The 13,079-nt window shown below is 43.8% G+C and overlaps 1 protein-coding gene across 5 annotated transcripts in view; it reads left to right on the top strand.

Moving 5' to 3' along the window:
* The window catches only part of PDE1C (phosphodiesterase 1C), a 1,569,255-nt gene that overhangs the window by 1,487,160 nt on the left and 69,016 nt on the right, over window positions 1–13,079 (top strand). For all 5 annotated transcript variants that reach the window (XM_029589797.1, XM_029589798.1, XM_029589799.1 and 2 more), the window contains one exon: window positions 6,235–6,294. In XM_029589797.1, the coding sequence (XP_029445657.1) occupies window positions 6,235–6,294 (60 nt within the window). The remainder of the gene's footprint in view (window positions 1–6,234; window positions 6,295–13,079) is intronic.

Genomic DNA, 13,079 nt, shown 5'->3' on the forward strand with positions numbered 1-13,079 from the left:
AAATGCTCTTGAACCACTAGCTGCTTAAAGCCCTGTGATTCAGGGAATCCGGGACATAATTCTTCTTCTGAATCATTTTATTGTCTTCATTACCTCAGAATCAGTAATCATGGAAGAGTGTGGTCCTGGTGATTCTGTGTCCTGCACTCCTGCAGCTCTTGCCTTTTGCTATAGTATAATTCATTAAAGGCTCAATATTGGATGAGACCAATAATTATAAAAACCATAAGGGAACGTATTTTGAAGAAAATGTCCAAGAGATAATGAAATCATTAACGATAACTGGGTGGGTAAGGCCTGTGTAAAATATTGGATGTTCAGGGCAAGAGTCAGTAAGTACCATAGGGAAAGGGGATTTGAAGGAACCTCATTGATTGCTTGAGCAGTGGAGTAAGCACTGCAAGGTAAAAAGACTGGCTTGGCTCAGCATTGGTACTGGTGATAAAAACCAGAAACTAGAAGCAGTGCAACAGAGCAAGAAATCCTAAGGTGTACTTTGAGAGCTGAGGTGAAGGAAGAATGGTATAAAAAATGCTGAGGAGAGTGTAGCAGGCATGTAAAACAACAGAGAGCCAGGGCAAGAGCAAGAGTTGTTAAGTACCATAAGGCAATGGGATTTGAAATAAACCTCATAAAACAGCTGGGCATTTGAGGAAGCACCCTAAGGTACTAAGATTGATTTGGAGTGGTGGAAGCAGCAGTGGCATTGGTGAGTATTAAAAATTGAAAAGGTAGGAGGAGAGCAGCTCAGCATGGTGAGAGTAACTGTAAAACCCCTAACATGTACCTCAAGGGCTGAGGCAAAGGAAAAATGTTATCAAAAGCTTGAGAAGTGGTGCAGCAGGCATGCAAATCAATGGATGGCCAGGGCAAGAGTAAGAGTCAAAAAGTACCATAAGGGAAGGGGATTTGGAATGAACCTCATAGAAAGCCAGAGCAGTTGAGGACGCACACTAAGATAAAAAGACTGTCTAGGAGTGGCAGCAGCTGCAGGGGTGCTGACAATCCTTTAAAAACTGAAAGAGTCAAAGCAGAGCCACACACTGAGAAAAGTAGCTGTAAAACTCCTAGATGTATGTCAAGAGATGAGGTGGAGGGAAAATGATATCAACACCCCAAGGAGTTTGCAGCAGGCATACCAAGCAACAGATGACCAGCAAAAGTCAGCAAGTACCATAAAGGAAGGAAATTTGGAAGAAATTTCATTGACAACTAGAACAGCAGAGAAAGCACCCGAAGATACCAAGGTCAACCTGGACTGGTGGCAGCAGCAGCAGCAGCAGCAGCAGCAGCAGTAGTTGATGCACTGGTAATTGTTTAAAACTGAAACAGTAGGATAAGAACAATGCAGGGAGAAAAGATGCTATTAAACTGCCAAGGTGGGCCTCGAGGGCTGAGGTGGGGGAAGAATACAATCAAAATCCTGAGGCGTGGTGCAGCAGGTATGCTAAGCAATGGATGACCAGGCCAATAGCAAGAATCAGCAAGTACTGTAAGTGAAGGGCATTTAGAGGGAACCTCATAGACATCTGAAGGAGTGTCTGAAGCATCTTAAGGTACCAAGACTAGCTTGAAGTGCTGGCAACAATAGCACTGAAGATTATTAAAAATGAAAACTGTAGGAATAGAAAAGCACAACGAAATGACTAGCCATAAAATCCCCAAGGTATACCTCGAGAGCTGAGATGGAGGAAGAATAGTGTCAAAACCCCAAGGTGTAGTACAGCAGACATGCTAATCAACACATGGCCAGGGCAAGACCAAGAATCAACGAGTACCATAAGGGAAAGGGATTTGGACTGAGGCCTGGACACAGTCAGAGTGAGGGATGCCTGTCTCAATAGGAGGAATGTAGTTGATTCTAGCAGTGGACTAGCATATACTTCTTTCAAACTGAAGATTGATCCCTGCAAATGTTATGCACACATTGCCAGTACAATGAAACTGTGAATAACTTATTAAATCAATTATTGTTCCATCTGTTACTTATATAACTGTGGTGATTGTAGAGCTAATAGATGCCAATAAGCACAGACCCACATGATATAGGAGCAGATTTTCAAAGCCCAACACACGTAAATCCAGGAGGATTTACCTGCATGGGGGGTTATGTGCTCTGGGCCTATTTTCAAAAGGGCCCGGTGGCACGCATAAAGACCAGGGCTTGAAAAAATGGGTGGTCCGGGGGTGGGGCATGGGTGGGGCGGGGTAGTCCAGGGGAAGGGAGGGGCATGGCCAGAGGCCTCTCCATGGCTGCTGGGCCGGGGATCACGCGCTGGTAGTCAGCAATGTGCACAAGTTACGCCTGCCTCTGGCAGGCGTAACTTGTGAAATAAAGGTATGGGGTGGGTTTTTTTGGACTGGGGTGGAACAGGTAGGGGAAGGGAGGGGAAGGTGTGGGGAATGGGGAAAGCCAGCTGGTCTCCTCGAGGGCTCAGCATGCGCAAGGTGCACTAGTATGCACCCCTTTGTGTGCACTGACCTCTGATTTTATAACATTCGTGTGGCTGCGCACGCATGTTATAAAATCGGGCGTACATACCTTTTAAAATCTCACCCCATAGTGTTTGGAATTGTATACGGTATAAAGGCATCAAAACTATCAAGGTGTACAGTTCGGGGAATCATAAGCAACACAGGTGTGCTTATACCCCTAAGATGTACAATATGGGGAATTGAAACAGCACAAAGCTATCAAAACCCAAGGTGTTGAGTGTGGTCCATCACAAATAGCACAAAAATGTCAAAAGCCCCAAGGCATGGAGTGTGATCTATCACAAACAGAACAAATGTGTCTAAACCACCATGGCATTGAGTGTAGTCTATCACAAACAGTACAACATTGTCTAAACCACCAAAGTATGAAACACAGTGAATCATAAACAGCACAAAGGTGTCTAAATCACCAAGGTAGGACCCAAAAAACAAATCAGAAGTTGATCCAAGATGGCTATGTAGTGACCAAAGGAAACAAGATCAGTGTATAAAAGAGACCTTTATTCTTAGAAAAAAGTGCCTGACTCTGGCTGAGTTTTGCTCTTATGCAGAGCTGCCTCAGGGGAAACTATGTAGGAAAATCTTTAGAGGTAATCACTCCGGTCAACGATCAGCAGAGGTATACATGCATATTGTAAGATATTCTTAAAAGTGCTTCTGCTTATGCATTCGCTATAGCGACTACCATCTTCTTTTAATCGCAGTTGTTAATACGATATTCACCGAGGCACATGAAAATGGGGCTCATAAGTGCATCTGCTCATATGTTTCAGACCATTGTAGCTGGTTAATCTTCATTAAAATACAGTTGTTAGTATAAAATTCACCAGATCGCATGGAACCAAACTGCAGAATTTGAAAACACGCTGATCGCTGACAGGCATGATTACCTCTAAAGATTTTCCTACACAGTTGCCCCTGAGGTAGCTCTGCATAAGAGTGAAACTCGGCCAGAGTTGGGAACGTTTTTCTAAGAATGAAGGCCTCTTTTATACACTGATCTTGTTTCCTTTGGTCGCTACATAAATCACCAAAGTATACTTTGTGGGGAATCACAAACAGCACAAATGTGTCAAAATCCCCAAGGCATCAAGTGTGGTGAATTGCAACCATAACAAATGTGTCTAAACCACCAATCCATGGAGTATGGTAAATCACAAACAGCACAAAGATGTCTAAACAACTAAGGCATAGATTGGGGGGAATTGGAAAACCACAAAGGCATCTAAACCACTAAAGTTGGTTTGAAAGCATATTATAATATATTTGAATGAACAGTCATTTGAATAGCTTCTAATCAGGTGGTTATATGAACCCAAATCATTGAATGTCAGGTAATATTATGGAAATCTACCTAACAATATTTTAGCTTCTGGAGGCCTATGAGGAACAATTTGGAACACACAATGGAATACTGTGCATGTATATCTTCTTAGCAATATCTACTGATTTATTTATTAAACCTATATACCTATTATCGATTTCTAAGTGGTTTACAATGACAATATTCATAATAAAAACAGAAAACAAATAATTAATATTTAATACACACATAAGTAATAAGACAACAAAAATATAGATCATAACAATTCCATACTACCTAGACATATACAGCTGAAATGTCAGCTATTTAACATCACATTCATTTTACAATCTGAGATGATTATAAAGATTAGCCCTAAGAAATGGGTATATTAAAGGCTTGATTGAAAAAGAAAGATTTTATCAATTTTCAGAATTTTGTGATTGAGATTTCTTTTTTTATCTCTAAGGGTAAAAGAATTCATAAAACTGGGCCTTGTATCATGAAAAGGCGCTCACAAAATTCATCAAGGTGATTTGCCTAAAGAAAAGGATTTCTAAAAGTGACTGACTAACTGACCTTAATGATCTTGTGTATCAATATAATTTCAAATCTATATTAAATACATCAGAAACATGCCCATTAATCCCTTTAAAAATAAAAAGTAAGGTCCAGAATTTGATCCTCCAGATTACAGACAGCAAAATACAAGTTCAACAATTAATTTCTTAGATGGAGATTTCTAAGCAATTTTGGAGTCTACCGTATGTACTAACATTACTATTTTGGGGAAGTTACCCAATTGACTAAGATAAAATATGCAAAGAATGGCAAGCTAAGTGGATCTCATACCTTTTAGCACATGTTCTACATAAAGTCCTGTTCCCCAGTACTAATTTTCCCCAAATCAAAGCACCCTCTTCCCTTTCCAGTTTTCCTCCACATCTCCATAACCTTCCAGGCCAAGTTATCAGGAGAATCTCTTATCTCCTAGAGGCTCAGTGTCTTTCTTCCTAACAGTACCATTCTGTGACATCTCATACTTTGAATCACTCATTTTCAAAGTTTGAATCACTGCTAACCAATAGAGATGTGTATCGTGTGATCGATCGTCTTAACGATTGATTTCGGCTGGGGGGAGGGAATCGAATCGTCACGGTTTTGTTTTTGTAAATATCGTGTAAATCGTAAATCGGGGAGGGCGGGAAAACCGGCACACTAAAACATCCCTAAAACCCACCCCGACCCTTTAAAATAAATCCTCCACCCTCCCAAACTCCCCCCAAATGTCTTAAATTACCTGGGGTCCAGTGGGGGGGTCCCGTTGTGATCTTCCACTCTCGGGCTACGGGTGCGTTGATAGAAAATGGCGCCGTACGGCAACACGATTCGAGTGCAGGAGGTCATTCCCGGACCCCCGCTGGACTTTTGGCAAGTCTTGTGGGGGTCAGGAGGCCCCCCCAAGCTGGCCAAAAGTCCCTGGGGGTCCAGCGGGGGTCCGGGAGCGATCTCCTACGCTCGTGACGTCGGGGGACAGGAAGCAAAATGGCGCCGGCGCTACCTTTGCCCTGTCATATGACAGGACAAAGGTAGCGCTGGCGCCATTTCTATCAACGCACCCGTGGCCCGAGAGTGGAAGATCACAATGGGACCCCCCCACTGGACCCCAGGTAATTTAAGACATTTTGGGGGGGTTCGGGAGGGTGGGGGATTTATTTTAAAGGGGTGGGTTTTAGGAATGTTTTAGTGTGCCGGTTTTCCCGCCCACCCCCTTCCCCTCCCCCTTCCCCCGATTTACGATTTTTGACGATAAATCGGGGGAATTCCTATTAAATATCGCCTCTAACGATTTTTGACGATTTAAAATATATCGGACGATATTTTAAATCGTCAAAAAACGATTCACATCCCTACTAACCAACACTACTATGAAGAGGGAAGATGAGCCAGTGGGAGATATGAGACTATCCTCCTGCTGGCTGAACTTGGGGGTTTCTGGGGGATAGTAAGAGGAAGGGTGTTTGGTAGGATTATGTATGGTGTTTGGGGGTGGAGATTGCAAAAGGAAGGAGATCTGATGGGGAGATTGGAAGGATGAGGGTGTATGGGGATGGGTTGGTGTGGTAGAAAGGATTAAAAGAAGAAACAGGGCTATGGTATGTGGAGTGAAGGCTTTCCCCCTTTTGTAAGCCAAGACTGCCATGTTATATCATGCATGATATTTTCTCTCAATACCCTACTACATGACTTTCTCTATAGACCAGAATGCAAGTGCTATTGGAGCAGAAGCAGGGTTTTGGTAGAAACAGAATCACTCAACAAGTGAAAACCTGGGTATGATAAAGAGCTAGATTTTTAGGGACATAATGGAAAATGGGCCAACGAAAGAAATAATAGTAAGTTTTCATCTGAAAACATTATTTTTACTTTTTCAGACTTGAATCATAATTTGAATGATGCATCACACAGAAGTCCATCTCATTTAAAGTTACCAGGTTAGTAGATACTGACATCATAGGAAGTTTTTAAACTCTAGTTTAATTTGTTTATTTTAGGGATGGTGGCAAGATTTGAAATTGTGCATGAAAACAATCATGCAATTTTCCACATCAATAAATATAATTTTAGTAAATGTTAATAGTAAAAAAAAAAATAAAAATATATATATATATATATATCATTCTATCATGTCTAATTGTCTAATAAATACGATTAATAGCATTTGTCAGAAAACATGAAAAAACTAATGATTTCATTCCAGTGTTGTTAAAATGGGAGCAGTTGCTCGTTTCTTCAAGTTATCAACTTTTCTTTTTTACTTGACTTGATTGATTTTTGCAATTTACTGAATTCTTCTTTCTTGTTCTACCATACTTGCCAGGTACTTGCCAGGTTCTTATGGCCTGGATTGGCCACTGTTGGAAACAGGATGCTGGGCTTGATGGACCCTTGGTCTGACCCAGTATGGCATTTTCTTATGTTCTTATGTTCTTATAGTTTATGTTTTTTTGAAACCTGATTCCCCACCATAATTGCTCTCATTCTATACTCAGGTTGTACATGTGTCAACGCTATGCCTGAATGGGGTTTTGACGGACCCTTTGCAGCAATGTTCCAAATAACATAAGTTTGTAATAGTAGGAACAAGTACAATGAATTTCCAGATACTAAGCATTATTGTCTCCTCAGAGGTGGACAGAGCAAAATAACTGACAGTTCTTAGTTTGCTCTCAGTGGACATTTGCTACTGCTTTATTGTTTGTTTTTCTTGTCATGGTTAAAAGAGAAGACAAGGCTTGGCTTTTCCCTGCTAACTCTTTTCCTGCTCTAGCCTTGGGTTCACTTTACTGTTTCACCCATCATGAGGCTCTGACTCCCAGTTCTTCCGGAGTTGGGCACTTGGGAAGTACAGTGAGGATGGGTGAGTTGCTGGCCTCTCAAGTGCCAGAAACCTCATTGATCCGGAAAGAAGGGGGGGGGGGGGGGGGGGGGGGGGCTAATCTAGACTGGCTGTGAGTATGCTCGATAAACACCCGAGCAGTCGCAGGCTGATGACATAAGCACAACTGAAAGATTAGACACAGAAGGATGTGGGTGATATTCAAGGGCTCTGTGGTTTTTCTCTCCTGAGTGGGGAATCTGACCTGGGTGATGGAAAACAGCACAGATCTTAAAGAACTGTGACCATGAGCATTCTGACATGGCCCAGTTTTTAATTGGTTAGGTCAGTTGGGTGCAATATATGTTTTTATAGAGGATCTAGGAAAAAGCTTAGAGCAGTTTGCAGAGTTAACAGTTTAGCGTTAATCAGAGATCCTTAAGGTTCAGGCAAAGGATATAAAAATTTTAGACTGCGATAAAAAACTGGATGTCTACGAGGCAAAAACTGATAAACTCCAGCAAAATGAAGTCTCTTTAATTAAGGACAATGTTTTACTACATAATACATTGGAAAATTTTGAAAATATTAAACAGAAGAACCTACACCTGATTAATTTTCCCAAAATTGAAAATATCTCACCAAATGAAATGTTCAAAAGATTTCTTTTGGGAATTTTAAAGATACCACCTAATGCCACCTATCAGTTTCCAGAGTGTTCTCTTTACTGTTGGTAAAAGGGGAAAGTTAAACCTGAAGATAAGCAGGAAGTTTCACAAATTTCTTCAGACAGTTTGGATCTGATTGTTTGGAAAATTCAGAAGGGACACAAGCTGTTCCTGCAATTCTAATTTCCTCCTTCAGCCCAATAGAGATTAAGTTTTAAGGTTATATTTTTAAGTACAGGAAAGTTCTTTTTGAAAATATGATAGTTTTAATTTTTCCAGATGTGGCTAAGGCCACACAGGAGAAAAGGAGATAATTTCATATTCTGAGGTCTAGAGTTTTGCAAATGAGAGCATTTTTCTTTTTAAAGTTTCCTTGCAAATGTAATATTAAGCATGATATAAGTATGTACCGTATTTTCCGGCGTATAAGACGACTTTTTAACCCAAGAAAATCTTCTCAAAAGTCGGGGGTCGTCTTATAGGGCACACCTGCTCTCTTACCAGTTTCTCTCAATCACACACATGCTCTCAATCAAATGCATTCTCTCACACACAGGCTGGCTGCTTCTCTCTCTCTCTCACTTCCACTCCCCCCCGAGCACAAATAGTAGCTGCAGCAGCTTCCTCCTCCAGCCCCTGCAGGCCAAGAAAGAAGAAACCCATCGGCCGCGGGAGGCTCACGCTGCTGTCTCCTTTCCCGATTACCAGCTCCTTCGACTGCTCGGGGCCATTCCTGCTGTCGCCGCTGCTATTTTTTCACGCGGCACGGCTCTTCCTTCCCGCGCATCACTTCCTGTTCCGGTTCAAAGGGGGGGGGGGGGGGGCGGGAAGAAGAAAAGGGCAGCCGCGGATGCCACAGCTTTTGTTTTTGCACCGCTGCCGTTCCCGCTGGGCTTGAACATGCTGATAGCCCAGCGGCAACGGCAGTGCGGTGCGCGGGAAGGAGAAAGCCGTGCCGAATGAAAAAATTGCAGCGGCGATAGCAGGAACGGCCCCGAGCAGTCGAAGGAGCTGATAATAGGGAAAGGAGACAGCACCATGAGCCTCCCGCGGCCGATGGGTTTCTTCTTTCTTGGCCTGCGGGGGCTGGAGGAGGAAGCTGCTGCAGCTACTATTTGTGCTCGGGGGGGAGTGGAAGTGAGAGAGAGAGAGAAGCAGCCAGCCTGTGTGTAAGTGAGAGAATGCATTTGATTGAGAGCATGTGTGTGATTGAGAGAAACTGGTAAGAGAGCAGGTGTGCCCTATAAGACGATACCCGGCGTATAAGACGACCCCCGACTTTTGAGAAGATTTTCTTGGGTTAAAAAGTCGTCTTATACGCCGGAAAATACGGTACATACTTATATCATGCTTAATATTACATTTGCAAGGAAACTTTAAAAAGAAAAATGCTCTCATTTGCAAAACTCTAGACCTCAGAATATGAAATTATCTCCTTTTCTCCTGTGTGGCCTTAGCCACATCTGGAAAAATTAAAACTATCATATTTTCAAAAAGAACTTTCCTGTACTTAAAAATATAACCTTAAAACTTAATCTCTATTGGGCTGAAGGAGGAAATTAGAATTGCAGGAACAGCTCCTTCGACTGCTCGGGGCCGTTCCTGCTATCGCCGCTGCAATTTTTTCATTCTGCACGGCTTTCTCCTTCCCGCGCACCGCACTGCCATTGCCGCTGGGCTATCAGCACGTTCAAGCCCAGCGGGAACGGCAGCGGTGCAAAAAAAAAAAGCTGTGGCATCCGCGGCTGCCCTTTTCTTCTTCCCGCCCCCCCCCCCCCCCCTTTGAACCGGAACAGGAAGTGATGCGCGGGAAGAAAGAGCCGTGCCGCGTGAAAAAATAGCAGCGGCGACAGCAGGTCGCCGCTGCTATGTGATTATGTGAGAGAGAGCATGGGAGCGGGAGGGCTGGCTGTGTGTGTGTGTGTGTGCGCGTGCATGAGAGAGAGAGAAGCAGCCAGCCTGTGTGTAAGTGAGAGAATGCATTTGATTGAGAGCATGTGTGTGATTGAGAGAAACTGGTCAGAGAGCTCCTGTGTGAGAGACAATGAAAGTGACTGCTCAGAGAGATGACTGATGTGTATGTGAGTGTGAGAGAGAAAAAGCATGGAAGTGAGAAATCTGGGTATGTGAGAAAGCATGGGAGTAAGAAGCCTGATTATGTGAGAGAGAGCATGGGAGCAGGAGGGCTGGCTGTGTGTGTGTGTGTGCGCGTGCATGAGAGAGAGACTGGTTGATAAGGTGACGGTGTGTGTGAGAGAAAGAGACTGGTGTGTGTGAATGTGAGAGAAAGAATGTGATTCAGGGAATGAGAAGCCTGTGCACGTGGAGAGTGAGCATGGAAATGAGAGAGAGACTGGTGTGTGTATGTGAGACAGAGAAAGTGATTATGAGAGTGAGAAGCCCGTATATGTACGGTAAGCAGAACACGGGAGTGGGAAGCCTGTGTGTGTGTATGGCATGAGAGAAACTGTTCAGGAAGGTGTCTGGTGTGTGTGTCAAAGACTGTTTGGGAAATGATTGGTGTGTGAGAGACAGAAACTGGTCATGGGGGCATGACTGGTATGGTGTGTGTGTGTGAGAGACATGGGCCCTAAGGAAGAGGAAGAGGAATAGGAGAGCTGCTGGAGGGGGTAAGGAAAGGTGGCTTTTTAAGTTTATTTTTCTTGATTGACTGCCATTTTAATTATTTAATATTATGTAATGTGTCTGCTTTTTTGAAATATTTTATTGGTGTTTGGAGAATGTTTAATAGTTTTTATGAGTTTTTAATTGTTGGATGTTATTCTGTTCATAGCTGTTTTGAAACATTTATTCTGCTTATTAGTATAGTTTTACAATTATTTATGTGTGGGGATCTATAGCTGCTTGCTAGTTCTGTTTTCCTAATAAGAGGTATATTGGTTTTTAGGGCCTGATATACGGTATTTGTAGTGTTGCCTTTTCATAGATAGGGTTGCTCCTGTTTGAGTGTAAAATTATTTTTTTTCTTAAAAATATGTATAAAAAAGGGGGGGTCGTCTTATACGCCCAGTCGTCTTATACGCCGGAAAATACGGTATTTTATATTTTTGATCTGTTGCAGCTGACTATGGAAGGCAGCTCAGGTTCATCCTGATCTGCCAAATATAATATGGGCCTCTGGCAAGCCAGGAGCACGTTTGCCGCCACCCTTTAATTTGCCATTTTAGCAAACAATATTTGAAATTAAAAACAATAAAACCCCTCCCTCTTCTCAGCTTCTCGTGCGTAACCAAGGCAACAGACCATAATTGGTCCTGGTTGGCCCCGGCACACGAGCACCCTATTTTGATGTTGGCTCCTCTCCCGGGCTTTCCTTTATACCAGAAATCCCCACGCTTTCCTCCCCTACCTGGAAAACATCTCTTGCCCCTCTCTGTGTTGTTTTTTCGGTTGCTGTTGCTATACTATTGTTGGTTGCTTTTTGTTGTTTTTTTCAGTTTACATTCTATTTTGTCACAGCAGGCGGCATAGCAGAGCAGGAAATGTAAACTTTGCATGATTTGGAGTTTCTTGGGTTTGTGATGTGCTGTAGAGTCTGGGTTCAGCCCTGTGGGTGACTAGCTTCTTGCTGGGTTGGTTGGGGTCTGTGGTCAAGTGGCCTACAGGTCAAGTGGCCTGGGGGTAGTGTTAATTTACTTGGCTGTAGCAAATGACCTACAAGGGCCAGTATATTGGAGGATTTACTGCAGATTATGTATAATGATTATGCTTGGTCTTTGACTTCTCAAACATGTGTTTACATAGAGTTATTTATGTGTGTGAGAGAATGGGCATGAGGATTAGAGATGTGAACCGGAATCCGTTCGGATTCCGGTTCCGATTCACATTTGGGTTTTTTCAATCGGGCCCGATCGCGGTTTTGTTTATCGGCTGCACCCAAGCCGATAAACAAAAAACCCAACCCGACCCTTTAAAAGTAACCCCTTAACTTCCCCCACCCTCCCGACCCCCCCCCAAATTTTTTTTACAGGTACCTGGTGGTCCAGTGGGGGTCCCGGGAGCGATCTCCCGCGATCTCCCACTCCGGGCCGTCCTCTCGCTCCCGGGCCGTCGGCTGCCACTAATCAAAATGGCGCCGATGGCCCTTTGCCCTTACCATGTGATAGGGTATCCGTGCCATTGGCCAGATCCTGTCACATGGTAGGAGCACTGGATGGCCGGCGCCATCTTGTGCTCCTATCATGTGACAGGGGCTGACCAATGGCACCGGTAGCCCCTGTGACATAGTAAGGGCAAAGGCTATCGGCGCCATTTTGAATACTGGCAGCTGACGGTCCGAGTGCAGGAGGTCGCTCCCGGACCCCTGCTGGACTTTTGGCAAGTCTTGTGGGGGTCAGGAGGGTCCCCCAAGACCTGCCAAAAGCCCTGGTGGTCCAGTGGGGGTCCGGGAGCGATCTCCTGCACTCGGGCCATCGGCTGCCAGTAATAAAAATGGCGCCGATAGCCTTTGCCCTTACTATGTCACAGGGGCTACCGGTGCCATTGGTCAGCCCCTGTCACATGGTAGGAGCACCCTTCAAATAATTAAATATCTCAGTGATAAGTGGAAGGGGGTATCGGTTTTGCTACAAAGAAGAAGCCTGCCCCCCACAAGGGAGGTGGAAGGTCTAATGAAACACCTTGCAAGATTATCTTGAACATAGAAGGACATGGCCTATGTCTCAGGATGGAACAAAGGGTACACCCTTCCTTGTAGAAGCATCATTCCGGGCAGTAATTCAATTGGGCAGTCATATACCCGATATGGTGGTAAGATTTCTGCCAGTCTCTTACTACAGACTTCGGTGAAATCGGTTTCGGCCTTGGACAGTCCCAGAATCATTGGAATGGAATATAGGAAGTGTAAGGTAGTAGGCTGGACCCAAGTTAGGCATTGCTGGTGGCAGGTGGGTCTCCACTTAGTTAACTGCAGCATTTCCCAGTCAGGGGAGAATGCCAGATCATCCAGGGTAAACCCAAAAATATCTGGTTAACGCTGAAGGTATAAAATGGAATGGCAGTTGCTCTTGATGTAAATGGCTGGTGTTCATAGTTAAAGCTTTAGTTATCTGCACAGTTTTTCCAGGTAGCAGTTCCCCCAAGACAAATGATACTGTGAGAACCAGCCTTACAGCTTCTGTGGGGATACAAAATTGGTGAAATGCACATTCATCAATTACGTTTCCAGTGGCATCATTGTCCAGGAACGCTTGAAGGTGTATCTTAACTTCTT

Source organism: Rhinatrema bivittatum, chromosome 2 (genome assembly GCF_901001135.1).
Source record: "Rhinatrema bivittatum chromosome 2, aRhiBiv1.1, whole genome shotgun sequence".
Classification (NCBI taxonomy): Eukaryota; Metazoa; Chordata; class Amphibia; order Gymnophiona; family Rhinatrematidae; genus Rhinatrema; species Rhinatrema bivittatum.